Source organism: Jaculus jaculus, chromosome 14 (genome assembly GCF_020740685.1).
Source record: "Jaculus jaculus isolate mJacJac1 chromosome 14, mJacJac1.mat.Y.cur, whole genome shotgun sequence".
NCBI lineage: Eukaryota > Metazoa > Chordata > Mammalia > Rodentia > Dipodidae > Jaculus > Jaculus jaculus.
In genome coordinates, this window is record NC_059115.1 from 22,172,962 (window position 1) to 22,198,351 (window position 25,390).

Sequence of the window (25,390 nt, forward strand, 5' to 3'; positions counted from 1 at the left end):
TATATATATATGTGTGTATATATATATATGTATGTATGTATGTATGTATGTATGTATGTATGTATATGTGTGTGTGTATGTATGTATGTGTGTGTATACATCCACATACATACATATATATTATATATATATATCCTGAAGGCACTCTGAAACCAAGAACCTCTTTCCATGAATGAGAAGTTGATAAAATGGGCAATCTACCCATAAAAATAAATAATAGGTACTGCCAATTTTAGACGTGTTTATGAGTTTGAGTATACAGAAGAGGATCTTTGTTCAACAAGGTAATGTATATGCAAATATATGTGTTCTTATGTAATTGGTAGAAATCTTATGTCCTCTACAAGGAAATTATTCATTAAACAAATCTTTAAAAAGTAAAAAAAAACAAAAAACAAAAACCTAAAAATTGGAAAAAATCTAAGGGATAGTGGGGGGAAAGGACATCAACAGAAAACAAGAGGTGACAGTAAGAAACAGACCTCCTTTACAAACCTCTGAAGCTTCTTGGGAAGACGGTGATGGGGAAGGCCCCAGTCTCTCCCTGTGTCCCCTGAGGCACAGCAAGCAGAGGCCAGGCTCCAGCCTGCACCAAGATAACATTGGGGTGGCAGAATCTTGCTGTGCATCAGAGCCTAGTAACTAACAGTCACCTAAGCTGGTGTGGTAGTTTGAGTAGATCTTCCCCAAAAGATTCACCTTTAGAGCTCTAGACAACTGGCTGGAGGAGGTGTCACTGGTCAAATCCTAGGATCCAGTGCTAAGGTGTAGGGGTGGATTTGGAATTCCAGTCTAAGTATATGCAGAGTGCCTGAGCTTTGCCTGGAGTTCCTGATATACACTTATGTGGCTTTTGGCTTTTTTCTGTCTCTGCTTGGATCTGTGGTAAGGGGGGCCAATTTCTTCTGCCATTATGGGACTTCTCTTGAATCTGTAAGCTTCAATTAAATCCCTTCTTCCTCCCATAAACTGTTTCTGGTCTGGAGGTTCATCCCAGTGACCAGAGGCTGACTGTTATAGCTGGTCATGAAACATCATGGGTTGGACTGAGTCCCCTCTACAAATTTATTGTTGGAGGCCAAGCCTCCAGGACCTGAGGATGTGAATGTGTTTGTAAGAAAAGCCAAGAGAGGAGAGGCCACAGAGTTCTTCCAACATGACTGATGTCCTTAAATATAAGAAGTTTAGGACTGAGACATGGAGGGAAGATGATCTGGCGGGACACAAGAGAGGAGACAGCCACCTGTGACCAGAGCTGAGAGGCTGGGACCTTCCCAGGAGCCAGTGTCCTTCCAGCCTCCAGGGAAACTTAGATCCAGCCCTGCAAACTCACTAGTGACACAGAGGAGTTACAACAGAACTTGAAGCCAGGTGTGGGCCCGACCTGTATCCACAGCAGTTGGGAGAGTGAGGCAGGAAGATCAGAAGTTCAAGGTCATTTTGGCTACATAGTGAATTTGAGACCAGTTTAGGTAGGCTATGTGAGACTCTGTCTCAAAACAATGACAAAAAGCCAAGTGTGGTGGTGCATGCATTTATCCCAGAACTGGGGAGGTAGAGGTAGGAGGACTGCCAAGAGTTTGAGGCTACCCTGAGACTACATAGTTAATTCCAGGTCAGCCTGGACCAGAGTGAGACCCTACCTCAACAAACCACCCCCTCCCCAGAAAAAAAACAATATAACTAGCCAGGCATGGTGTCACATATCTTAAAAGAAAAAAAACAAAAAACCAAAAAACACTATTTTATTTTATGAGACAGAGAGAGAGAATTGGCACACCAGGGCCTCTAGCCACTGCAATCAAACTCCAGATGGGCATGCCACCTTGTGCTCATGCATTACCTTGTGCATCTGGCTTATATGAGTTATGGGAGTTGAACCTGGGTCCTTAGGCTTTGCAGGCAAACACCTTAACCGCTAAGCCATTTCTCCAGCTCTCTGCATCACACACCTTTAATCCCAGCACTCAGGAGGCAGAGGTAGGGTGATCACTGAGTTTGAAGCCAGCCTGGGGCCACAGAGTGAATTCCAGGTCAGTCTGGGCTAAAATGAGATCCTAACTTGAAAAACAAAACAAGAAAAACCCAGTATAACTTGATGTGTAACAAACACCCCATAAGCTAAGAGGAAAATGGGGATGACACCATGCTGTATCAAGACTCAGGAGAAGTGGAACTCTCCTGCCGTATTGCTGAGAACCCATTCCACCTGCACCTTTGGTTTGTTTTCGAGGTTGGGTCTCACTCTAGCTCAGGATGACCTGGCATTCACTATGTAGTTTCAGGCTAGCCTGGAACTCAAAGTGATCCTCCTACCTCTGCCTCCAGAGTGCTGGGGATAAAGGCATACATACATCACCATGCTTGGCTTTTTTTTTTTTTTTTTTTAGATTTTGGGGGAAATTTGAGGCATGGGCTCACTGTATAGCCCAGGCTGTCTTAGAGCTCATGATCCTCCTGTCTCTGCCTTCCAAGTGCTGGGATTTAAAGGCATGCACCACCACATCTGGTTTGCACCTGCACTGTTGACTATGCCCAGTGGGATCTATCCATGTCAGATGCCCAAAGCCCTATCTGAGACAGTCCACAGCCACACATTCACGATGACAAGCTGGGATCAGTCAATGTCACCAGCTCTGGAAGGGAAGTAGTGTGATATGGTTGTGTGACAGTATACTCAATGGCATGTCCAGCAACCAGCCAATGTCCTGGCCCTGAGGTTGAGTAAACCTAGTCAGACACAAACTTAAGGTGCCTGTCCCTTGCTGTTGAGATGATGTTCAAGTCTGGCACACTAGCTCCTGCTGCTAATGCTGAGGTGACCAAGGCAGGTTGAGCCATCTGGGGAGCTGGGAGTTTTCCAAACCTTAATCTGAGTGTGTGGATCCATGACCCAGATGTGTGTGATGCAGTGGACTGTATGTGTCCCTTACTGTCTCTCACTGTGCATACACCTAATTTTATATTAAAATTTTAGTTAAGTCAGTATTACTTTTTTTTTTTTTTTTTTGAGGCAGGGTCTCACTCTAGCCCAGGCTGACCTGGAATTCACTCTGTCGCCCAGGCTGGCATCAAACTCACAGCAATCCTCCTACTTCAGCCTCCCCAGTGTTGGGCTTATAGGTGTGAGCCACCATGCCTGACTCTATTATTTAGTTTTTTAAAAATATTTTATTTTTCTTTATTTATTTTAGAAAGAGAGAGAAACAGGCAGAGAGAGGGGGAGAGAATGGGTGTGCCAGGGCCTCCAGTTGCTGCAAATAAACTCCAGATGCATGAGCCCCTTTGTGCATCTGGCTTACATGGGTCCTGGGGAATTGAACCTGAGTCCTTTGGCTTTGCAGGCAAGCACCTTAGCCACTAAACCATTTCTCCAGTCCTATTATTTAGTTTTTTAAAAATATTTTATTTGCTGGGCATGGTGGCACACACCTTTAATCCCAGCACTTGGGAGGCAGAGGTAGGAGGATCACCATGAGTTCGAGGCCACCCTGAGACTACATAGAGAATTCCAGGTCAGCCTGAGCTAAAGTAAGACCCTACCTCGAAAAAACATTTTATTTTAAATTTCTTGATTTGCAAGCAGGAGGGAGAGAGAGAATGAGAATATGAATGAGTGTGCCAGGGCCTCTAGCCACTCAGATGAACTCCAGATACATGTACCACTTTGTGCATCTGGCTTTATGTGAGTACTGGGGAATTGAACCTGGGTCATTAGGCTTTACAGGCAAGTGCCTTAACTGTTGAGCCATCTCTTCAGCCCTATTATTTAGCTTTTTGAGATGTGGTCTCACTCATCATGTAGCCCCAGCTGGCTTCAGACTTGCTGTGATCCTTTTGCCATAGCCTCTTCAGAGCTGTGATTATAAGCAGGCACCACCAGAACCAACATATACCTCAATTTTTTTAAATGAAAAAAAAAATCTATAAAAAGACATGAGATATAGCCTCACGCTATTTTTACTCAATAAAGTCTGGGTATGTGGCTGACATTTTTGTATGGAAAAAAGTACAGGTGTTCTTGGTTCTCTGAAGTCAGAAAAGAGGCAGGATTTGGATTCATTGTGTGAGACAGAACAGTTCTCTCTGACTAATCACATTCTACTCTTGCCACCCAATTTTTCCTCCTTCCTGTCTCCTCCCTGTCCTCTTCTCTCTCTTTCTTTTTTCATTTTCTTTTTCTTTTTTTGAGGTAGGGTCTTACTCTAGCCTAGGCTAACCTGGAACTCACTCTGTTGTCCTAGGCTGGCTTCAAACTCACAGTGATCCTCCTACCTCTGCCTCCCGAGGGCTGGGATTATACCCAGCTTAAAAATATTTTTATTTATTTATTTGAGAGGAAAAAGAGACAGTGAGACAGATAAAGAAAGAGTCTGGGCATTCCAGGCCCTCCTGTTACTGCAAATGAACTCCAGACACATGCACCACTTGGGTACTGGGGAATTGAACCCAGGCTGTCAGGCTTTGCAAGGAAGTGCATTTAACTGCTGAACCATCTCTCCAGCACTCTCTTTAAAAAAAATTTTTTTTTGTTTATTTTATTTATTTATTTATTTGAGAGCAACAGAGAGAGAAATAGGCAGATAGAGATAGAGAGCAAGAATGGGCGCGCCAGGGCCTCCAGCCACTGCAAACAAACTCCAGACACGTGCGCCCCCTTGTGCATCTGACTAACGTGGGACCTGGGGAATTGAGCCTCGAACTGAGGTACTTAGGCTTCACAGGCAAGTGCTTAACCGCTAAGCCATCTCTCCAGCTATCTTTCTCTTTTTTTGAGGTAGGGTCTTGTTCTAGCGCATACTGACCTTGATTTACTATGTAGTCTCAGGGTAGCCTTGAATCTACTTACCTTGCCCCCCACCCCTCCCCTGTGCTGGGATTAAAAGTATACACCACCATACCTGGCTTTTCTCTTTCTTTTTTGACAGGGTCTTACTATGTAGCTGGGCTGGCCTTGAACTTTCCATCCTACTACCATGGTCTCCTGAGTGCTGGATCATAGGCCAGTGCCACCTCTCCTGCCCGAGGGCTCCTTCTCTAACCTTGAGTGCTGAACAGAGAGGAGAAAGAAGAGCCAGGCTTAGAGAACACTCTTGACTTTGGTGCCAGTGAAGTCACGGTGGGGGTAGGGCTGCTCTCCCCTGGGAAGGATCTAGGAATCCCTAGAGCCTTCCTAGAGGAAGGGAATGGAGAGAGAAAAGCAGAATGAGTGTCAGCTGGCTAGGGAAAGGACTGGGGGTATGGAGTAAAGAATCCTGGAGTATGAGATCTGGACCCTGTGACGGCTTCTGAGCATGAGGGTCAGTGAGAAATTTAGCTGCCGTGGGGAGCTCCATGCCTCCCAGAAGGGGCAGCCTGTAGCTAAGTGTGCTGTGGGCCCGAAAGGCACACTGGAATGTGGGAGAAATGTAAACAAAAAGGTATCAACCACTGGTGTGGTAGCCCAGGCCTATCATCCTTGAACTTGGGATGCCAAAACAGAAGCATCTGAGCTCTAGGCCAACCTGGGCTAAGTCCAAGTAATATTGTAGACATAATGAGTTGAGTAAAACATAGGAAAATGAACTTCCAGGTGATGGGCAATTTAAATAGAGAGACAGGTTGGTTGATGAGAGGCAGTGAGACAAAATGCCTTTTTAGAGTTAAAGCTTTATTAGGGGAGTTGTAGCACTATGCCAACATGGCTTGGTGGGTTCCTGAACCCAGAGAGGGGAAGGCAGGCAGGCCATGGAAATCCCTAGAACAAAGCAAGGTGGTCCTTTTTATGAATTTCTGGGGGAAATGGACATTCATGTGTGAGAGAAGTTCTGGAGACAATGTAGGAGAGAGTGGGAGATAAAGAAGGTCTCTAGGGGGATAAAAGGGAAGGACTGAGCTGAACATTGTGGCGCACGTCTTTAATCCCAGCACTCAGGAGCAGAGGTAGGAGGATCTCTGTGAGTTCAAAGCCACCCTGAGACTACATAGTGAGTTCCAGGTTAGCCTGGGCTAAACTGAGACCCTACCTCAAAAAACAAAAACATAAAAAAGGAGGAGGGGGGAGGACTGTTCTCCTCCTGGCCAGGGGTGCAGGAAGATACTAGATGAGAGAGTGAAATTATAATGCAAGGTTGCCCCAGCTTGGACAGCCAGGCCTCTTAGAGTGACTGCATCTACTTCTAATTCCCTGCTTCTTTTTGTCTTTCAATATAGCTACTGAATGTGACTGCATTCCTGCTGGACAGTGCTGGCACAGCCTCCAGTTCCCCAACACAGAGCTTGTGTGGGTTCCAATTCTAGTTCTAGGCTCTGGAGCTGGGCAGACACGTTTGGGCTGGTGAGATGGTCCATAAAGAGAACTGAATCAGCAAAAGGAGCTCCGAGCCAGGCTGAGGGGAGAAACCCATGTTCCTGACTCCCAGGAAGCAAGTCAGAGCCAAGACCATGCAGACCTCAACGGGAGAGAGCCAGGCTGACATCAGTGTGGGCGGAGGTGGGTAGGCAAAGGAGCAGATGACGGAGAGCCGTTTAAGAGAAAGGAGAGGAGGTGGGGGTGGGAAGGAAGAGGGGAAGAAGAAGAGGAAGAGGCAGGGGAGAAGGGAGAAGAGGTGAAGAAAGGAGGGAGAGGAGGAAAAGAAGACAGAAGATAAGGTGGAAGGAAAATAAGGGGAGAGATAAAGAAGGCATTCCAGATGGACTTCACAGATGGGGCTATTAAGTCTTTGAAATATAGCTCAGAGGTCCTTTTATGTTTTCTAATGCTGGGGATTGAAGCCATGCCTTCATGCATGCAAGGCAAGCACTCTACCAACTGAGCTAACATCCATGCACAAAATACACCTGGAGCCTGGAGAGATGGCTTAGCGGTTAAGTCATCTGCCTGCAAAACCTAACAACCCTGGTTCAGTTTCTCAGAACTCACATAAAGCAAGATGCACGAAGTGGTGCATGCATCTGGGGTTCAATTGCAGTGGCTAGTGGCCCTGGTGCACCCATTCTTTCTCTCTCTCTTTCTGCCTTTCCCTATCTCTTTCTTAAAAAAAGTGGGGGGGGGGAGTCTGGGACCCAGGAGAAATTACACAAGAAGTGGTGACAATGATACTACTCTTAGCTGCTAGCCTGACAACCAGTTCCAGGGCGATGATGACAACAGTGATCAATAAAAACCTGCCTAGCTGGGCATGGTGGCCCACACCTTTAATCCCAGCACTCAGGAGGCAGGGTATCACCCTGAGTTCCAGGCCACCCTGAGACTACACAGTGAATTCCAGGTCAGCCTGGGCTAGAGCAAGCCCCTACCTCGAAAAAACAAAAAAATTCAAACAAACAAACAAACAAGCCTTTCAAAGCAGAAATCCAGAGGCTACAGAGAACTTAACACTAAATCAGACTGCCATAACAGGCCTGCTATTGCCCAGGGAACATTTCGGAAGAGGAGGCAGAAATACTGTAAGAACCAGAGTGGGTAAGAATACCCAGAGGCATGGTCCCCACCCTCCTACCCCACTGGGACTGCCTGAGGCCTTAGTAACCTCACAGTGAATACCTTAACCCCACTAAAGATGACCTCCCAGGTAACCGGTGCAGAGGCAAGGGGATAAATGAGTATATAACCTGTTATGAATATGAATAAAATAAAATAAAAATTAAGTTAAAAAAGAAGGGCGAATGGAGAGATGGCTTAGCAGTTAAAGCACTTGCCTGCAGAGCCTAAGTACTCAGAGTCCGTTCCCCAATACACACATAAAACCAGATCCACAAGGTGATGCATGCATCTGGAGTTTGCAGTGGCTAGAGGCCCTGGTGTGCCCATTCTCTCCCTCTCTCTCTCTCTCCTTTTTTGAGGTAGGGTTTCACTCTAGTCCAGGCTGATCTGGAATTCACTGGGTAGTCTCAGCCTGGCCTTGAATTCACGGTGATCTTTCTACCTCTGCCTCCCAGAGCCTCTACCCACTGCAAATGCACTCCAGACGCATGCACCACCTTATACATCTGGCTTTACACGGGTACTGGGGAATTGAACCTGGGTCCTTTGGCTGTGCAGGCAAGTGCCTTAACGGCTAACCCATCTCTCCAGCCCTTTTTTTTTTTCTTTCAAGGTAGGGTCTTGCTGTAGCCCAGGCCGACCTGGAATTCACTATGTAGTCTCAGGGTGACCTTGAACTCACAGAGATCCTCCTACCTCCACCTCCTGAGTGCTGGGATTAAAGGTGTGCACCACCACGCCCAGCCAACCCTCTTTTTTTCTTGTTTGTATTTCAAGGTAGGGTCTCACTGTAGACCAGGCTGACCTGAAATTCACTATGTAGTCTCAGACTGGCCTTGAACTCACAGGGATGCTCCTACCCTACCTCTGCCTTCTAAATACTGAGATTAAAGGTGTATGCCACCATCCCTGGCCTTATTTTTTCTTTCAGCAGGATCCCCAGGCTAATCTGGAACTCCCTCTGCAGCCTCAGCCTGTGATTATAGGTATGTACCACCATGCCCCATTTACAGTTAAGCTCTTAACTTCAACTTTGGTTTCTTTCTAGTTATCTAGGTATATTTGTCAAGAAAGTATGGCCCAGCATTCTAGTTGCCTGATTTATGAAGCACATAGTTTGCTGTGGCATGGAGCCCTGAATAGTTTTTTTTTTTAATTAAAAATTTTTATTAACATTTTCCATGATTATAAACTATATCCCATGGTAATCCTGAATAGTTTTTTGGGGTGCCTGCCTAGTGCCTCAGCAACACCAGTGGAGTAAGTTGCGGGGCTGCGGGGTGGGGGAGGGCGAAGGAGGAGTCTAGGCTGAAGAGGGCAGAACACAGCACTGCAGGAGATAAGGCAGAGGTCTCAGAAAGGGAAGGCTGTTAGGAGACAAGAGCCCATGTGACCCTCAGAAAGGGAGAGGAGACAGAGAAGCAGAGAGCAAGAGCTGGTAGGGTAGCAAAACCCATGGTGACAATATCTTCCTTCAGAACTTCCTCCTCCTGCACAGCTTTTGTACAGCTCTGAGTGGTTATCTGATAGGTTCTGACAGACAGCCAGAGGTCTCTGAGAAAGCCAAACTTTCCCAGTGAAACAGCAGAGGCTTGCCAGGAGAAAATCCTCCACTTTCTCCTCCATTGCTTGGAACTATGGTGTGCTCCATGGAGGGGTAGTAACCTTCCTTTGACCATGAGGCAAACAAAAGGAGTGAGAAGGTCTATATGAAAAACTTTAAAATATTTTATTTATTATTATTTATGTATTTTACGAGGGAGAGAGAGAGAGAGAGAGAATGGATGCACCAGAGCTGCTAGCCACTGCAAAAAGAACCTCAGATGCATGTGCCACCTTGTGCATTGGGCTTATGTTAGTATTGGGGAAATGAACCTGGGTCCTTAGGCTTTGCAGGCAAGTGCCTTAACTACTAAGCCATCTCACCAGCCCATGGCAAAATTAAAAGCAAAATTTTATTTATTTATTTATTTGTAAGAGAGAGGGAGAGAATGGGTGTGCTAGGGCCTCCAGCCACTGCAAATGAATTCCAGATGCATGTGCCACTTTTTGCATCTGGCTTTACATGTATACTGGGAAATCGAATCTGTGTTGTTAGGTTTTGCAGGCAAGCACCTTAACTGCTGAGTCACCTCTCCAGCCCTGTTAGTTTGATTATTATTATTACCCAGACTGACCTCGAACTCACTCTGTAGACCCAAGCTGGTCTCAAACTCACAATGATCCTACCTCTGCCTACAGAGTGCTGGGATTAAAGGTATGTGTCACCACTCTTCATTCCTAGCTAGTCTACCTTTTTTTTTTTTAATTTTTATCTTTATTTATTAGAGAGAGAGAGGAAAGAGAGAATGGTGTGCCAAGGCTTCTAGCCACCTCAAACAAACTCCATACCCATGTGCATCTGGCTTACATGGGACCTGGAAAATTGAACCTGGGTCCTTAGGCTTTGCAGAGAAGTGCTTTAACCACTAAGCCATCTCTCCAGCCCTCAGTCTACTTTTTTGAGAAGGGTCTCTCACTGGCCTGGAACTTACCAAGTGTGCTAGACTGGCTGGTCAGTGAGCCCCAGGGATCGGCTTGTCTCTACCTCTCCACAATCCTCTGGGATTGTAAGTATATACTACAGTGACCATTTTTTTAAGCCTGGGTTCTGAGGTTCAAACTTAGGTTCCTCACACTTACAATGCAAGCACTTTACTAACTGAGCCATCACCTCACCACCACCCCCTTTTTTGAGACCCTATAGCTTAGGCTGACCTCACTGTGCTACATGCCTGGATGACAAGATCTCTGGACTTCTCATTTTGTTTTGAAGCTTCCTAAACAATCCTGGAAGTGTACCTGCTTTGCTAAAGATCATCGTTATCGAGTACAAGCACATACCTGGCACAAAACTACTCTTTAAAACCGTTTACAGAGAGATTGGGGAAATGACTTGGCGGTTTCGGCTTTGGCCTGTGAAGCCTAAGGACCTGGGCTCCACCCCCCAGGACCCATGTAAGCCAGATGCACAAGGGGACACATGTGTCTGGAGTTCATATGTAGTGTCTAGAGGCCCTGGTGTGCCCATTCTCTCTTTCTCTCTGTCTCTTTCTCTCATAAGTAAATAAATTAATTAGAAAAAAAAACTGTTTGCAGAGACTGGGGAGGTGGCTCAGTGTTAAAGGCGCTTGCTTGCCAAACCTGTTGGCTCGGGTTCAGTTCCCCAACACCCATGTAAAGCCAGGCACACATACATCTAGAGTACCTTTGCAGCAGCCAGAGGCCCCGGCACACCCATGTACTCTTACTTTCAAATAAATATAATACTTTTTTTGTTTGTTTGTTTTTGTTTTTGTTTTTCAAGGTAGGGCCTCACTCTGGCCCAGGCTGACCTGGAATTCTCTATGTAGTCTCAGGGTGGCCTCAAACTCACGGTGATCCTCCTACCTCTGCCTCCCCAGTGCTGGGATTAAAGGCGTGCACCACCACGCCCAGCTCATAATACAATTTTTTTTTAAAAACAGTATTTTGAGGCATTGTCCCACCTACAGAGACTAACTGATGCATTCATGACCCCACAGTGAATACCAATAATCCCATTCAGGAGGGCCCTCAGTGGAATGGGGACAGGGGAGCTTGGATATAAGTAAGAGTGTAACCCACTGAAAACATGACCAACACATAATATGCTCATACAGTAAAGTGCATAATTAATAAAAAATAATAAACCCATTTACAGAATTAATGCTTTTTTTTCACTTAGCCTGGCTTTGCTTCTGTGACTGTTCTGAAGCCCACCTGTGTCCTCAGGCTGGCCCCACGCTGGCCCCACGCCCTTACGGTCCCGCTGCCATTCTTCACACTGCAGCAGGCGGGACACTTAGCAACAAGACTGTGCTTCTCCACTTAGTCTTTCTCTGAGATGTCCAACAATACTGGCACAATATCTAGCCCTGGCTTATCCTCAGGGTCACCATGTGTCCCTCACCTACCCTTTCTAGCTGTCCGCCCTCCAGCCACCTGGCCTTTGCACTGTCCCTCCACACCTACCTTGTTCTACTCCCTACACAAGCTTCACTGCCTGCAGCGCTCAGAGTTGACCAGGGAGCCTCCCCCGCTCCAGGCCTCTACTAGAATGTTGCCTCCTCTGAGAATCGCGCCCCAAGCCCCAAGGTGATGGTGTTCCTGGGCAGCCGCAGTTTGCACATTAGTGCTCTTTCTCGCCAGCTGAGACCCTCAGCTCCTGAAGGCAGGAAATATGGTCTGTCTCTTCATTGTCCAGCTTTGGCGGGGGTGACGGGTAGGGATTTAGGAAGAAACACATTCTGAAAGACTAAGGCAGTGAGGGACATGCAGAATCACTGCACTTAATTTTGGGAAAGAGATGTGTGTTTGCACATGTGTGTTTATGTGTCGTGCTGAAGATGGAACCCAGAGCTTTGGCATGCCAAGTGCTCTACCACCTACCCACAGTCCCAGTCTTGTGACCATCTTCGCTGTGATCATGGGCTGTACTTTGGAGACTGAATTTAACTTTCTATGTCTTGGAGAACTGATTTGGAAAAAAACAAAACAAAAACAAACAAACAAAAACATCCACGTAGTCATTGCAATGAGGTTTGACCCAATGGTAACAAAATAATCATGCCAGCAAACACTACAGCATGCTGAATACTGTTTTATGTGCATTAACTTACTCGTTTTGGTTTTGCATGTGTGTGCTTGTGTTGCCTTGCATGCATTTATATGTGTGTGGGTGCACGTATATGGGTGCCTGTGCATGTGTGTGCACATTCATATGCATGCACAAGGAGCCTGGGTTTGCTTTTTTCAAGGTAAGGTCTCACTCTAGCCCAGGCTAATCTTGAACTCACTATGTAGTCTCAGGATAGCCTCAAGCTCAGTGATTCCCCTACCTCTGCCTCCTGTGTACTGGGATTAAAAGTGTGCACCGCCACACAGGTTAAAGGGAGAGTGGGCTGCCAGGGCTCTAGCTGCTGCAAACAACTTCAGATGCATGGGCCATTTTGTGCATCCAGCTTCACATGGGTAATGAGGAACTGAACTTAGATTGTTAGGCTCTGCAAACAAGCATCATCTCTCTAGCCCTCCATCCTATTTTTGAGTCTGGGTCCCTCACTAAATCTGGAGCTCAGCCCACAAACCCTAGAAATTCTCTGTATCCACCTCCCCAGTGCTGGGATTATAGCTACTTGCCACCATGCCCAGAATTTTTTTGTTTGTTTTTTGTTTTTCGAGGTAGGGTCTCACTCTAGCTGAGACTGACCTGGAATTCACTACATAATCTTAGGGTGGCCTTGAACTCATGGTGATCCTCCTACCTCTGCCTCCCGAGTGCTAGGATTAAAGGCGTGCCCCACCATGCCCAGCCATGCCCAGCATTTTACATGAATGCTGAGGATCCAAACTCAGGTCCTCATGCTTGTGTAGCAAGCACTTTTCCCGCTGAGCCTTCTCCCCTACTTCTTGTGACGACCTTATAAACATTATAACAGGGATGTTCTTGTTAGCCTCCTTTTACAGAGCAGCAAACAAGTTCAGAGAGGTTGAATCACATGCCTAAGATCACAAAGCACCCAGTCAGGATCTGAGACCTGGCAGGTCCGGACTGTAATCTGTAACTACTAGAACTCCGAAAACAAGGAAACTGCCACTTCTAGAGCCCCCAGTGATTGCTGCCCACCCCAGGCTGACCTCAGAATCAGGGAGTGATCCCCCCCACCTCTGAGCATGCGCGCGAGCCCGCTGCTGAATCTGCGCTGACCCTGCCTTGAGCTGCGTGAGGGCCTCCTCCACTCGCGGCTGGTTGTAGCGCACCATGTAGCTGTGCATGTCCGGGTAGTTGCTGCGAATGTTCTTCTCTGTCGACCCATTGGGCACAGTTCCGAACTTCAGGGGCGGGTACTGCTCCTGGGGCCGCTGGAACTGGGACAGAACGGGGTGTTATTATGGTGCCCCATCCTGGGGACCCCTACCCTTAACCTGCTGGATGTGTGGGGCACTCTGGGGAATATTAACCACTCTATTCAGAAATAGCTCTTAAACACAGACCACAAGCCGTGTGTTCTGTTGTCCCACCATTCTACCCCATTCTATTGCCACCAGACTTAACTGCCTTACAGCTTCCCTCAGTGCCGCTGCTCAACCCTCTTTTTTTTTTTTTTTTTTTATTTGACAGAGAGATAGAGAAGCCGGGGGGAGAAAATATATGAATGGGCGCACCACAGCCTTCAGCCACTGTAAACAAACTCCAGATGCATGTGCCACCCAGTGCATCTGGCTGACATGGGTCCCGGGGAATTGAACCTAGGGCCTTTGGCTTCATAGGCAAAAGCCTAAGCCATCCTTCCACACCCACCCACCCCCTTTTTTTGAGGCAGATCTCACTCTAGCTAACCTGGAATTCACTATGTAGTTTCAGGCAGGCCTTGAGCTCACAGTGATCCTCCTACCTCTGCCTCCCAAGTGCTGGGATTAAAGGCGAGCGCCACCACGCAGAGCTCAACCCTCTTAAGCAGGTGGCGACAGGAGGTTAGCCAGCATAGTCTCAGAGTACATGGGGGCTGCCATTCCTACATATACTGCAGACTGTGGCAATGAGGTAAGTGTGGGAACTGAGAATGTAGGCATTTGGAGTGCTTTGGTGCAATAGTTTTATGTCTGTTGACTGTAGTAATAAACAATCTGGTGCTGCCTTTCTTGTTGTTGAGACAGGGTCTCATTATGCAGGCAGGCTAGCTCTGACCCTGGGATTCTCCTATGTCAGCCTCTAGAGGGCTGGAATTACAGGCATGCACCACCATGCCTGCAGTTTCTGTTTCATCATTGCTTAAGTGTTATTTCTGCATTTCCAACAATTCTAGCTGATGTATTTACAATGGATTGGATGTGATACAAACTTGTTCGTCATGCTGTGTCAGAGGCACACTGGTTTGGAATATTCTTTGGCACTGCTGCTCCTGGAACACTGGAGGATACCTTATGCTCTTACGAACATTTAACTTGTTCATTTCCTTCCGGAACCTTCAATTACTGTGGTTTTAGAATTTCTCTTGGGAAATCTCCTAGGAGCTCTTCTGACCTATGCCATGTGACATGCCAATTCTGTGCCCTCCAGCCCTACCTCCTCTCCCCTCCACATACCTTGCGGTCGCTGAGGCCAGACACTGTGTCCACATACTCCTCCTGGATCATGAAGGCAGCCAGGTTGGCCGTGTAGCTGGCAAGGAAGATGACAGCAAAGAAGGCCCAGACCAGCACCATGATCTTGCTGGTGGTGCCCCGCGGGTTCTCCACTGGCACTGAGTTGTTGAACACCAGGGCCCACAGAAGCCAGATGGATTTCCCAATGGTGAAGGTAGAGCCACCAGGGCCTGTGGAGGGGCAGAAAGAACTGCCATTCCCACTGGGCCAGGGTGCTCAGGCACCAGGACCTGGCTCTACTGCTTGAGGCAGCTAGGAAATGGAGTTCTATGTGGGTCACGTGCAGCAGGAGAAAGACAGACAGACTCACGCTTGCCCGTGGCCAGGCTGCGGTTGTAGCCCACGGGACTGAGGTACTCGAAGATGAAGACGGTGACAGCCACCACGGTGAGGCACATAACGAACATCATTACCCACACAGCTGGGCTGTAGGGCTCTGGCAACAAGGAAGGAGTGGTCAGGCAGGCTTTCTCACGGAGAACCACTTCCATTAGTTCTGTGGGTTCCACCACCTAGTTTAGCTATCTACTTCAGGTGGCTGACATTCCCCCTGGGCCTTCCATTCATCCCACTCAGTGCCCAGACCAGCACCCAGGCTCTGCATCTTGGGAACCTCACCCATCCAGCACTAGGCCACCACCCTTTGTGTTTCCATCCCCTCCTCACCCACCACTGCCTTTATCCCCTGCTCCATGCTCCTGCCCCTCAGGCTGCTTGGGCCTGTTCTCCCCATGCTGCGAGGCTCAGATCTAGTCTGCCTGAGACCATCTCCCCAGCCTCCCTCCCAGTCCTTGGCATGGTGGGGGGGGGAGGAAGGATATATCTCCTGGCTGCTCCCTCTGAAGAGAAAGCAAGGAACTCAAGTGAACTATCCATAGAGGCCCTTTGCATGCTTTTGTGGTCCTTAGCTCAGAAGATGCTGTTTTATTTTATTTTATTTTTGTTTGTTTGTTTTGAGGTAGGGTCTCGCTGTAGTCTAGGCTGACCTGAAATTCACTATGTATTCTCAGGTTGGCCTCAAATTCACAACAATCCTCCAACCTCGGCCTCCCTGAGTGGTGGGATTAAGGTGTGCCCCACCATGCCTGGCTAAGTTTTTTTTTTTTTTTTTTTTCTCAATACACCACAAATCCACCAACCCATTTAGGCAGCAGCTTCCTGACTGCACCCCATGTCTCCTGGGTGCTCCCATCTTTTCTCTGGCACAGACAGTTGCTTGCATATGAACATATATCCACATTACCTTCTGGAGTGAAGTCTGCACTGCAGTGAGAGGCAAACCGGAACTTCCAGAGCCTGGTTAGTTATGCCCCTCCCTTTCAGCCCTCTGCCTCCATCTCTAAACATTCCCCTACCATATGCACATGCCTTGGTAGGTTCACAAAAACTCCAGGCTAGTTCCCATCTCAGGACCTGCCCACATTCCTGTTCTGCCAGCTCCCATTCAGGGCTGTCACCTCCTCAAAGGGACTTCTGCAGTCCACACCAGCACCCACCTGATCCTCTCCATCGATTCCCAGCATAATTTCTCCTGGTATCCAGCATTGGAAGTGATCTCCTCTGTGTCCCTCTAAGATTTTTCTGTCTCTCCAGGAGGCCAGGGGCTCTTAGAGGACAGAATTTGTCCCATTCACCACCATTGTGCTCCGCAAGCAGCCCAGAGCCTGGCCACATAGTGGGTGCTCAGTAACAAATCTGGGGCTCAGCCGTGGAGCGCATGCTTAGAATCCACAGTGAAGGGCTGGGAGCATGGTTCAGCCATAGAGTGCCTGCCTACAGTCCAGGTAGAATGTCTTCCTACAATCCACCAGCATGGGGCTTGGGTATAAATCAGAGGTGAGGCAGTTGCCTAGTATGCTCTAGGCCCCAGGTTCAATCCCCAGCACTGGAAAAAAAAATTAGCCAAGAATGGTGGCACACACCTCTAATCCCACCACTTAGGAGGCTGAGTTTGAGGCCTCCCTGAGAATATATAGTGAATTCCAGATCAGCCTGGGCTTGAGCAAGACTCTACCTCAAAAAACAAAATAAATAAATAAAATCAGCTGGGCATGGTGACACACACCTTAGGAAGCAGAGGTAGGAGGATTATGGTGAGTTTAAAGCCAGTTTGGGACTACAGAGTGAGTTCCAGGACAGCCTGGGCTAGGAGACTCTTATCTTGAGAAAACAAAAATTAAAAAAGAGCTGGAGTTCATTTACAGTTGCAGGAGGTCCTGGTGTACCCATTTCCTCTCTCTCTCTCAAACAAATGCATAAAAATAATAAAAGCAATAAAAATCTATATTTAAAAAAGGGATGCTGGGGAAATTGCCTAGTGGTTAAGGCCTACAAAGCCAAAGGATCTCCATTCAATTCCCCAGAACCCACGTAAGCCAGATGCACAAGGTGGTGCATGTTTCTGGAGTTCGTTTGCAGTGGCTGGAGGTCCTGGAATGCCCATTCTCTTCCTCTGTCTCTCTCTATCTCAAATAAATAAAAAAAAAAAATTAAAAAAAAAGAAGGCTGGAGAGTGTGCCCATTCTCTTTCTCTCTCTCCCTCCCTGTCTGTCTCTAGTAGATAAATAAATAAATCTTTAAAAAACAAAACCAAAAAAAAAAAAACAGCCAGATGTGATGGTGCTCACCTTTAATCCCAGCACTTGTGAATTGGAGGCCAGCCTGAGACTACATTGTGAATTCCAGGTCAGTCTGGGCTAGAGGGAGACCCTACCTTGAAAAACTAAAAACAAAACAAAACAAAACAAACAAACAAACAAAAAACCACAAAAACAAAAAACAAAAGACCAAAAAACACACCATAACTGAATACAAACCCAAGAGCAGGGCCTTGAAGGCTGCTGCAAGAGAAGACTCCTGAGTCCAGACTTAGCTTCCTGTTCAAATTCCTCCTGCTAGGAAAATCATGTCTCCCACTTTATGGACTAGGAACCTGAAGCTCAGAAGTGATGTCAGTTCACATGAGTTAAACACTTCTGGTGACCCAAAGATGGGACCCAGGGCCGACTCAGGTGGTAACAGTTGCTCAGCCTTAAGTAGGTGTGGCTCTCTATACCAAGCCAGGCTCACCTAGAAAGGCTGAGGGGGACACAGTGCCGTTGCTGCGTGCCACCATGACGCTGATGCCCGTCTCTACGAAGGGTACAGAGAAGTCCACTATCTCAGACCGTTCCTCATTGATGGTGAGAGAGCCAATGGCCATGTCCGCACGCTGGTAGAATACCTGGGATGGGTGGAGGAGTTGGTAAGGGAACCACCTGAGGGGATAGAGATTGTGGTAGGCAGAACCTGGGCCCCCAGGAAACAGTGACAGGATGGGAGAGATGCTTAGGAGGCTGGTGGGGGGGGGATTGTAGAGGGGGAGCAGCATGGCAGGAAAAGTATCAGAGGGAGGACAGTGGCAGGAGCAACCTGGTCTCTCAATCTACCCTCCTAGACCCGCTTCTCCCCCAGTCTGACATAGCCCACCCCTCATTGCTAGCCCTGCTCCTCCTCAGGAGTTCCACCTTAAGCCCCTCCCTGAGCAATAATTCCATCCTTGCAGCCTGTGGTGGTTTAAATGTGAAATGTCCCCCATAGCCTCATGAGCTTTTGATTAAGCCTTATACTCAATCCCCAGCTGGTAGGGCCTTGCTAAAGGAAGTGTGCCATTGGCGGAGGAGGCGGGGGGGGGGGGGGAATCTTGAGGGTTACTAGTCCAGCCCACTGGGTGTTGACCAATCTTTTTTCTTTTTCTTTTCTTTTTTTTTGTTTTTTGTTTTTCGGGGTAGGGTCTCACTATGGTCCAGGCTGACCTAGAATTCACCATGTAGTCTCAGGGTGGCCTCGAACACACAGCAATCTTCCTACTTCTGTCTTCCAAGTGCTGGGATTAAAGGCATGTGCCACCATGCCTGGCTCTCTTTTTTCTTTTTTTTTTTTTTTGTTTTTGTTTTTGTTTTTGTTTTAGCCTTTGGATGTAGGGTCTTACTGTAGCTCAGGCTGACCTGGAATTCACTTTGTAGTCTCAGACTGACCTTGAACTCACAGCGATTCTCCTACTTCTGTCTCCTAAGTGCACCACCACACTGGGCCTAGAACTAGCCACTCTTGCTGCCAACCTCTCAGCTGCTGTGACAAGGTCTGATGCCCAGCCTCTGCTCCTGCCATGCTTTCCCTGCCATGATGAAGCCTCCCATAAGCTGCTTCTGGTCAGGTGTTTTGTCCCAGCAGCCAGAAGGTAATTACTATGTCACCCCACCTCCTATCTGGGATTCCACCCTCCTTCAGTCAGCCCCAAAGATCCCTTCTGACCTCACTCCCACAGCCTGGCCTTCCTCTCCTTAGGCTAAGCCGTGGCTCTAGAATCCCCTTCTCTTGGCTCCTCCTGTGCATTCCCCCAGGGTTCTTTCCCCCATGTGTCAGGGCCACCTTACCTCGCCGATCATGCCATTCCAGACACCATCGATCTTCTTGCCATGCTTGCCATTGGTGACCAGGTAGAGGTCATAGCTGAAGCCAATGGTGTGTGCCAGCCTCTTCAGAATGTCGATGCAGAAGCCCTTGCAGCACCGCTTCTCAGGGCGGGGGGCATCTGGTGGAGGGCTGCGGGGAGCGACCAGGCTTGGAGAGGTTGGGATACCCTTGGGCTTTCCCAGGGGGTAAAAGTGTACAGGAAGAGCCAGGCAGCAGCTACAACTATGGTTAATACTTATAGGGGCACTGAGGCCTAAGGGTTTCTTGGCATTTCCCAAGGTCACCAAGCTGGAGCTCTGGGGGGCTGGGGTCAGGCCATCACCTGTGGGTTCGGTTGAGCTGGCTCCGGCAAGGAACCGAGTCTCTGATGCAAGTGCCGCTGATGGGGTCTGCAGGCTCCACAATAACAAAGGGTCTCTCCTCCAGTGTGGCCACTGTGAGGTGCTGTGTGTCATCAACTGGCTGCAGGAAGCGGCCGTAACGAGACCATAGTGGGTACTTGAGGCGAAGGGTCTGCTGCTCCCAGCTGCCCACCTTGGTCAAAGGAAAAGAAAGTAAGGTTCCTGAGAGGCATTCCCAGGTGCTCTTTCTCCCTCAGACCCAGGGGCCAAAACCCCAGCATCCTCCCTCAAACTCAGATCACTCTCCCACAGGTGCCTGGGATTGGGGTGGCAGCTCACCACCTCCCATGTCCTGTCTCGGGTGAGGGAGATGACCACCAGAGAGGGGTTCACCAGGAAGCCATCCTCGTTGAAGGAGTAGTCCCGGTTATCCCAGGTGATATTCATGAAGTACCTGCCCAGGAGAAAGGGGATGCTACATAAGGACCTTGCATGGGTCCTTGGTCTGACCTGTCCCTGTCATAGTTAGATAGAATCTCTTCTCCTTCACCTTGAAGATCTCCCCTTGGCTGTCAGAACTAGAGTCCAAGGACTAGGTCTGTACCATTTGGCTTGGCATTGAGACCCCAGAGTGTGCTGTGGTCACAACTGCCTGTGAGGTCTCGTCTCAGATTATTTCATGGGAAATAATCTTTGGTTTTTTTTTTTTGGCTTTTTGAGATAGGGTGTCACTCTAGCTCAGGCTGGCCTGGAATTCAGTATGTAGTCTCAGGATGGCCTCAAACTCATGGTGATCCTCCTACTTCTGCCTCCCCAGTGCTAGGATTAAAGGTGTGTGCCACCACGCCCGGCAGAAACCTTCTGACTCTATAAGCACTGAATGCCATGAACCTCAGAACATGGGATGTCCTGTCTCCAGGCCTATGTAGGAGTTGTTCTCAGCCTGTGAAAACCACTTTTTTACCATCCTCTCATCCTGATCAGCTCTCACATGTTGCAGGCTCAGGTCAGTTGACCTGTCTGCTAGTGAGAGGCCCCTAGGGGGTCTTGAAATTCCATATATCTCAATGGGCTCACTCTGTCTCTCCATCCAAACGACCAGCCCCTAAGCCCCATCCTTCCTGCCCCATCCCCTTTCCATCTCCTATAACCCTTATGAACCCTCACCCCCACCTCCTGCTGCCTGGCCTCCTGTCTGTACTCCACTTCAGAGGGTTTTCAATACATAATGTTGATTTCATACCTCCCCTGCCTTGCCCTTCACTCCCAGGTCCAAACAGCTCAGTCAAGTAAGGCAAGGACTTGGTCCCACCTGCTCTCCAGCCCCTCAACCCCTAATCTGTTGTGCACTATCAGGCCCCATCACTAGGTCTGCATGTGCTCCTGGGCCTTTGCTCATGCTGTGCCCCTGCCTGGCACTAATTCTTAGATTTCTTGTGGATTTGCTGACTACTCTCAGACTGAAGCCTCTGCTCCTCTCCTTGCTTGGATGCTCTGCCTGTGTCTCTCTCCCACACCCCTTTCTCCCTCTGGCCACCATGCTCCAGCCATTCAGACTGCTCCAACCCCAGGACCTGGACACCTATTCTCTCTCTTCACTCAGATCTTCCACTGCTCTTCTCCTCCTATTAGTTGAACCTTTAACTTTTACTTACCCCTAGCCTGGACTAGAGTAGGATATTGCTTCAAAACAAACATCAACAATAACAAAAAACACAGAAAAATAAATTTTACCTACTCAACATAGAAAGTCCCCTGGCCTTTGTTGAAAATTCCCACATTTTACTATTATTACAGAAGTTGTGGTCCCCAACTCACAGATGCCCTGCTCTGGAGGGTGCGCACACAGAGTGAGTAGCCCCCCCCCAACTCCCGCCAGTTCCCTGGTTCCAGTTCCCCTGCCGCTGGCTTGGGGCTGCCTGGACCCTGCTAGCTTGCTCTGCCTTTCTGATCAAATGGCCCCTGACTCCTGGATCCTCTGCCCCAGAAGGTGCAGAGTGAGTAGGCCAGAGCTCCCAGTTCCTTCCCCACCTCCCAGTTCTCTGGTCTGGGCACCCCTGCTTCTGCTTTGGGGTGGCTTGGTCCTTGGGTGTGGGCTGTAGAAGCAGGCCTTTTGCTTTGGTTTCCTGATTGACTGGCCTCTGGGTACCCAAATCCCTATTCCCCTGAGCCAGAGACCACAGACCACTGTGGGAGCTGGCCTCTTGCCCCTGGCTCTCCAGCTTCCAGGCTCCTGGTTCCCCAACCCCTGATCCCCATGTGCTGAAAAGTACATGCAAGTGGAATGAGTAGGCCTGAGCTCCCAGCTCCTCAGGTACCTTTGATGTACTTGCAATCTCCACAAGCTGCACATCTGTGGTTATAACCCCATTTTACACAATCCAGTTCACATCTAAAACAGAACACCAACTAGCGATGCTACAAATACAAATATTTGCTTCCCCTCAATAGAATAAAACATTTCCCCAAGATGAGTAGACCACAATGCAAAAAAAAAAAAAAAAAAAAAAAAAAGTCAGGAAACTGAGAGATTTCCACCAAGGATGCCTAGTCCCACAATGGAAGCCTCTAATGAAATCATAGAGAAAACAACAAATTGAATCCCAAAATGAAAACACAACAAGCAATGTGACCCTAATCAGAAGAATTGCTGAACTGGAAACAAGCTATCAAAAACCCAACAATCACATAAATGAAATTGAGTAGAATCATCTCTTAAAGCTCTCAGCTTTTGACAGTAGGCTTAACTTAATTGAAGAAAAGCTTAGAAGCCTCAAAAGAGATATAAATGAATTGAAGGTGAGTCAACAAATGGAAGATCTCAATAACCAGTTGATAAGCTTAATGAAGACTTGATCAAATACAAGAATAAATTCAGGAAGCATCAAGAAAATCAGACCTCGAACTGAAATTGTACCTCAAAAAAAAAAAAAAAAGATGGACACAGTACAAAATAATAAAAACCTCTCTAGAACCCCTCACTAACAGTTACTCATGTGGAAGACAGAACCTCTGACCTGGAACACAAGACAGAAGAAATTGATGGGAAGCCAAAAGCTTTGCTAAGTTCAAAAAAATCATGCAAACAGAATATGAAGGAACTATGGGATACCCTAAAATGGCCAAACATCTGGATCATGGGTATACTACAAGGAGAGGAAATCCAAGCCAAAAGTATAGAGAACATATTCAACAAAATTATTGAAGAAATTGTTCCCAATCTCTCAAAAGAGAGGGCCATCCAGATATAAGAAACTCACAGAACACCAAACAGACAGGACCAAAGAAGAAACTCTCCAAGGCACATCATAGTTAAAACCTTAACAATGAAAACAAAAGGCTGGAGAAATGGTTTAGTGGTTAAGGTTTGCCTGTGAAGCCAAAGAACCCAGGTTCAATTCCCCAAGACCCATGTAAGCCAGATGCACAAGGGGCACATGCATCTGGAGTTCATTTACAGTGGCTGGAAGCCCTGGCATGCCCATTATCTCTCTGTCTGTATCTCTTCTATTTCTCTCTCTCTCTGCTGGCAAATAAAAAAAGAAACAAGCAAACAATGAAAACAAAGAGAGAGTGCTAAAAGCAGCAAGAGAGAAACAATTCACTACATACAAAGGCAATCCCATTAGAATTTCCTAAGATATCTCAGTGAAAATGACACTTCAAAATCTAAAAAACCATGCCTTCTGCTGGGCATGGTGGCTCATGCCTTTAATCCCAGCACTCTGGAGGCAGGAGTAGGAAGATCGCTGTGAATTTAAGGCCACTCTGAGACTACAGAATGAATTCCAGATCACCCTGGGCTACAATGAGACCCTGCCTCAAAAAACTAAAGCAAACAAATACAAACAAACAAAGAAAAATTATGGCTTCTAATCCAAGCTACTGTACCCAGCGAAAGTATTCCTCATAATAGATGGTGAAATGAAAACTTTCCATCAAAAAAGTAAACGTTATGATTATATGAACACAAAGCCAAACCTACAGAGAATACTTCATGGAATACTCCACACAGAAAAGTTAATCAACCATTCTCAGAAGCCTATAAGAAGATCACAATAACTAAAACCAGACCAGGCAAAAAAAGTACAAAACAGGAGGTGGAGGAATAGCTTAATGGTCAAGGCGCTTGCCTACAAAGCCAAAGGACCCAGGTTCAATTCCCCAGAACCCACATAAGCCAGATGCACAAGGTGGTGCATGCATCTGGAGTTTGTTTGCAATGGCTAAAGGCCCTGGCATACCCATTCTCTATCTCTTTTTTTTTGTTGTTGTTGTTGTTGTTGTTTTTCGAGGTAGGGTCTCACTCTGGTCCAGGCTGACCTGGAATTAACTCTGTAGTCTCAGGGTGGCCTTGAACTCATGGCAATCCTCCTACCTCTGCCCTCGAGTGCTGGGATTAAAGGCATGCGCCACCACGCCTGGCTCCATTCTCTATCTCTTTATCCCCCTCTCTCCCTCCCTACATCTTTCTTTCTCAAATAAATAAACAAAAACGTACAAAACTCCAGAAAGTACCAAACCCCATAAAAAGCACCCCATCATGGCAGGGATTAAATCGAGTCTCATAGTTATAACCTTACACATTAATGGTCTTAACTCACCCATCAAAAGACAGAAGATAACAGGGTGGATCAAAAAAAATGGACCCTTTTATTTTCTGTCTTCAAGAAACCCACCTCAGCATACCTCCTCAAGGTGAAAGGATGGAAAATTATATTCCAAGCAAAGGGACATAAGAAACAAGCAGGTGTTGCTATATTAATATCTGGTAAAATAAACTTCAAACCAAAAGTAATCAAAAAGTACAAATAAGGCCACTTCTTACTCAAGGGAATAATCCAACATGAGGCCATTACAATCATAAATCTACATGTGCCAAACATAGGTGCACCATCGTTCATAAAACAAAACCTAGCGGGGCGTGATGGTGCACGCCTTTAATCCCAGCACTCAGGAGGCAGAGGTAGTAGGATCACTGTGAGTTCAAGGCCACCTTGAGACTGCATAGTGAATTCCAGGTCAGCCTGGGTTATGAGGGTTAAGAAACAAAACAAAAGAACCTACTTGACAACAAAATGGAAATAAACACCAACACCATCACAGATGGGCAATTCAATACTCCACTATCATCAATAGATAGATCATCCAAGCAGAAACTCAACAGGGATATAATAGAGCTGAACAACATTATAGATCAACCAGACCTAACGAACATCTACAGAACTTTCCACCCCAGTTCTACAGGATACACATGTTCTTAGCAGCCCATGGATGCTTCTCCAAAATAGATCATATATTAGGCCATAAAGCATTTCCTCCATAAATTTAGGAAAACTGATGTAACTTCCTGTGTCATATCAGACCACAATGTTTTAAAGCTAGAAATTAACAACAAGAGACACATCAGGAACTTCATCAGCTCCTGGAGACTGAACAATACAGTTTTTTGGTTTTTTTTTTTTTTTTTTTTTTTTGCTGTTGTTGTTTTTTGGTTTTTCAAGGTAGGGTCTCACTCTGACTCAGGCTGACCTGGAATTAACTAAGTAGTCTCAGAGTGGCCTCAAACTCACAACGATCTTTCTACCTCTGCCTCCCGAGTGCTGGGATTAAAGGCGTGCACCACCACACCCAGCTCATACTTTTAAACAGTGAATGAGTTGTAGAAGAAATTTAAAAAAATTGTAAAAATCCTTGAACAATAATGAAAACACAACTTAGCAAAACTTATGGGACACAAGGAAGGCAGTCCTAAGGGGAAAATTCATAGCACTAAATGACTTAATGACAAAGACAGAGATTCCAAATTAATAACTTAACTTTCCACCTAAAGGCACTGGAAAAACAAGAAGAATCCAACCCTAAGAGCTCCAGATGGAAAGAAATAATCAAGATCAAAGCAGAAATTAATGAACTGGAAACT

At 47.0% G+C, this 25,390-nt stretch overlaps 1 protein-coding gene across 1 annotated transcript in view; it reads right to left on the reverse strand.

Moving 5' to 3' along the window:
- The window catches only part of Grin2d (glutamate ionotropic receptor NMDA type subunit 2D), a 68,046-nt gene that overhangs the window by 25,716 nt on the left and 16,940 nt on the right, over window positions 1–25,390 (reverse strand). Inside the window, exons 5-11 of the mRNA XM_045133245.1 lie at window positions 19,807–19,921; window positions 19,449–19,660; window positions 19,087–19,255; window positions 17,741–17,894; window positions 14,982–15,107; window positions 14,612–14,841; window positions 13,233–13,393 (exon numbers count right to left, since the gene is read on the reverse strand). Of these exons, the coding sequence (XP_044989180.1) occupies window positions 13,233–13,393; window positions 14,612–14,841; window positions 14,982–15,107; window positions 17,741–17,894; window positions 19,087–19,255; window positions 19,449–19,660; window positions 19,807–19,921 (1,167 nt within the window). The remainder of the gene's footprint in view (window positions 1–13,232; window positions 13,394–14,611; window positions 14,842–14,981; window positions 15,108–17,740; window positions 17,895–19,086; window positions 19,256–19,448; window positions 19,661–19,806; window positions 19,922–25,390) is intronic.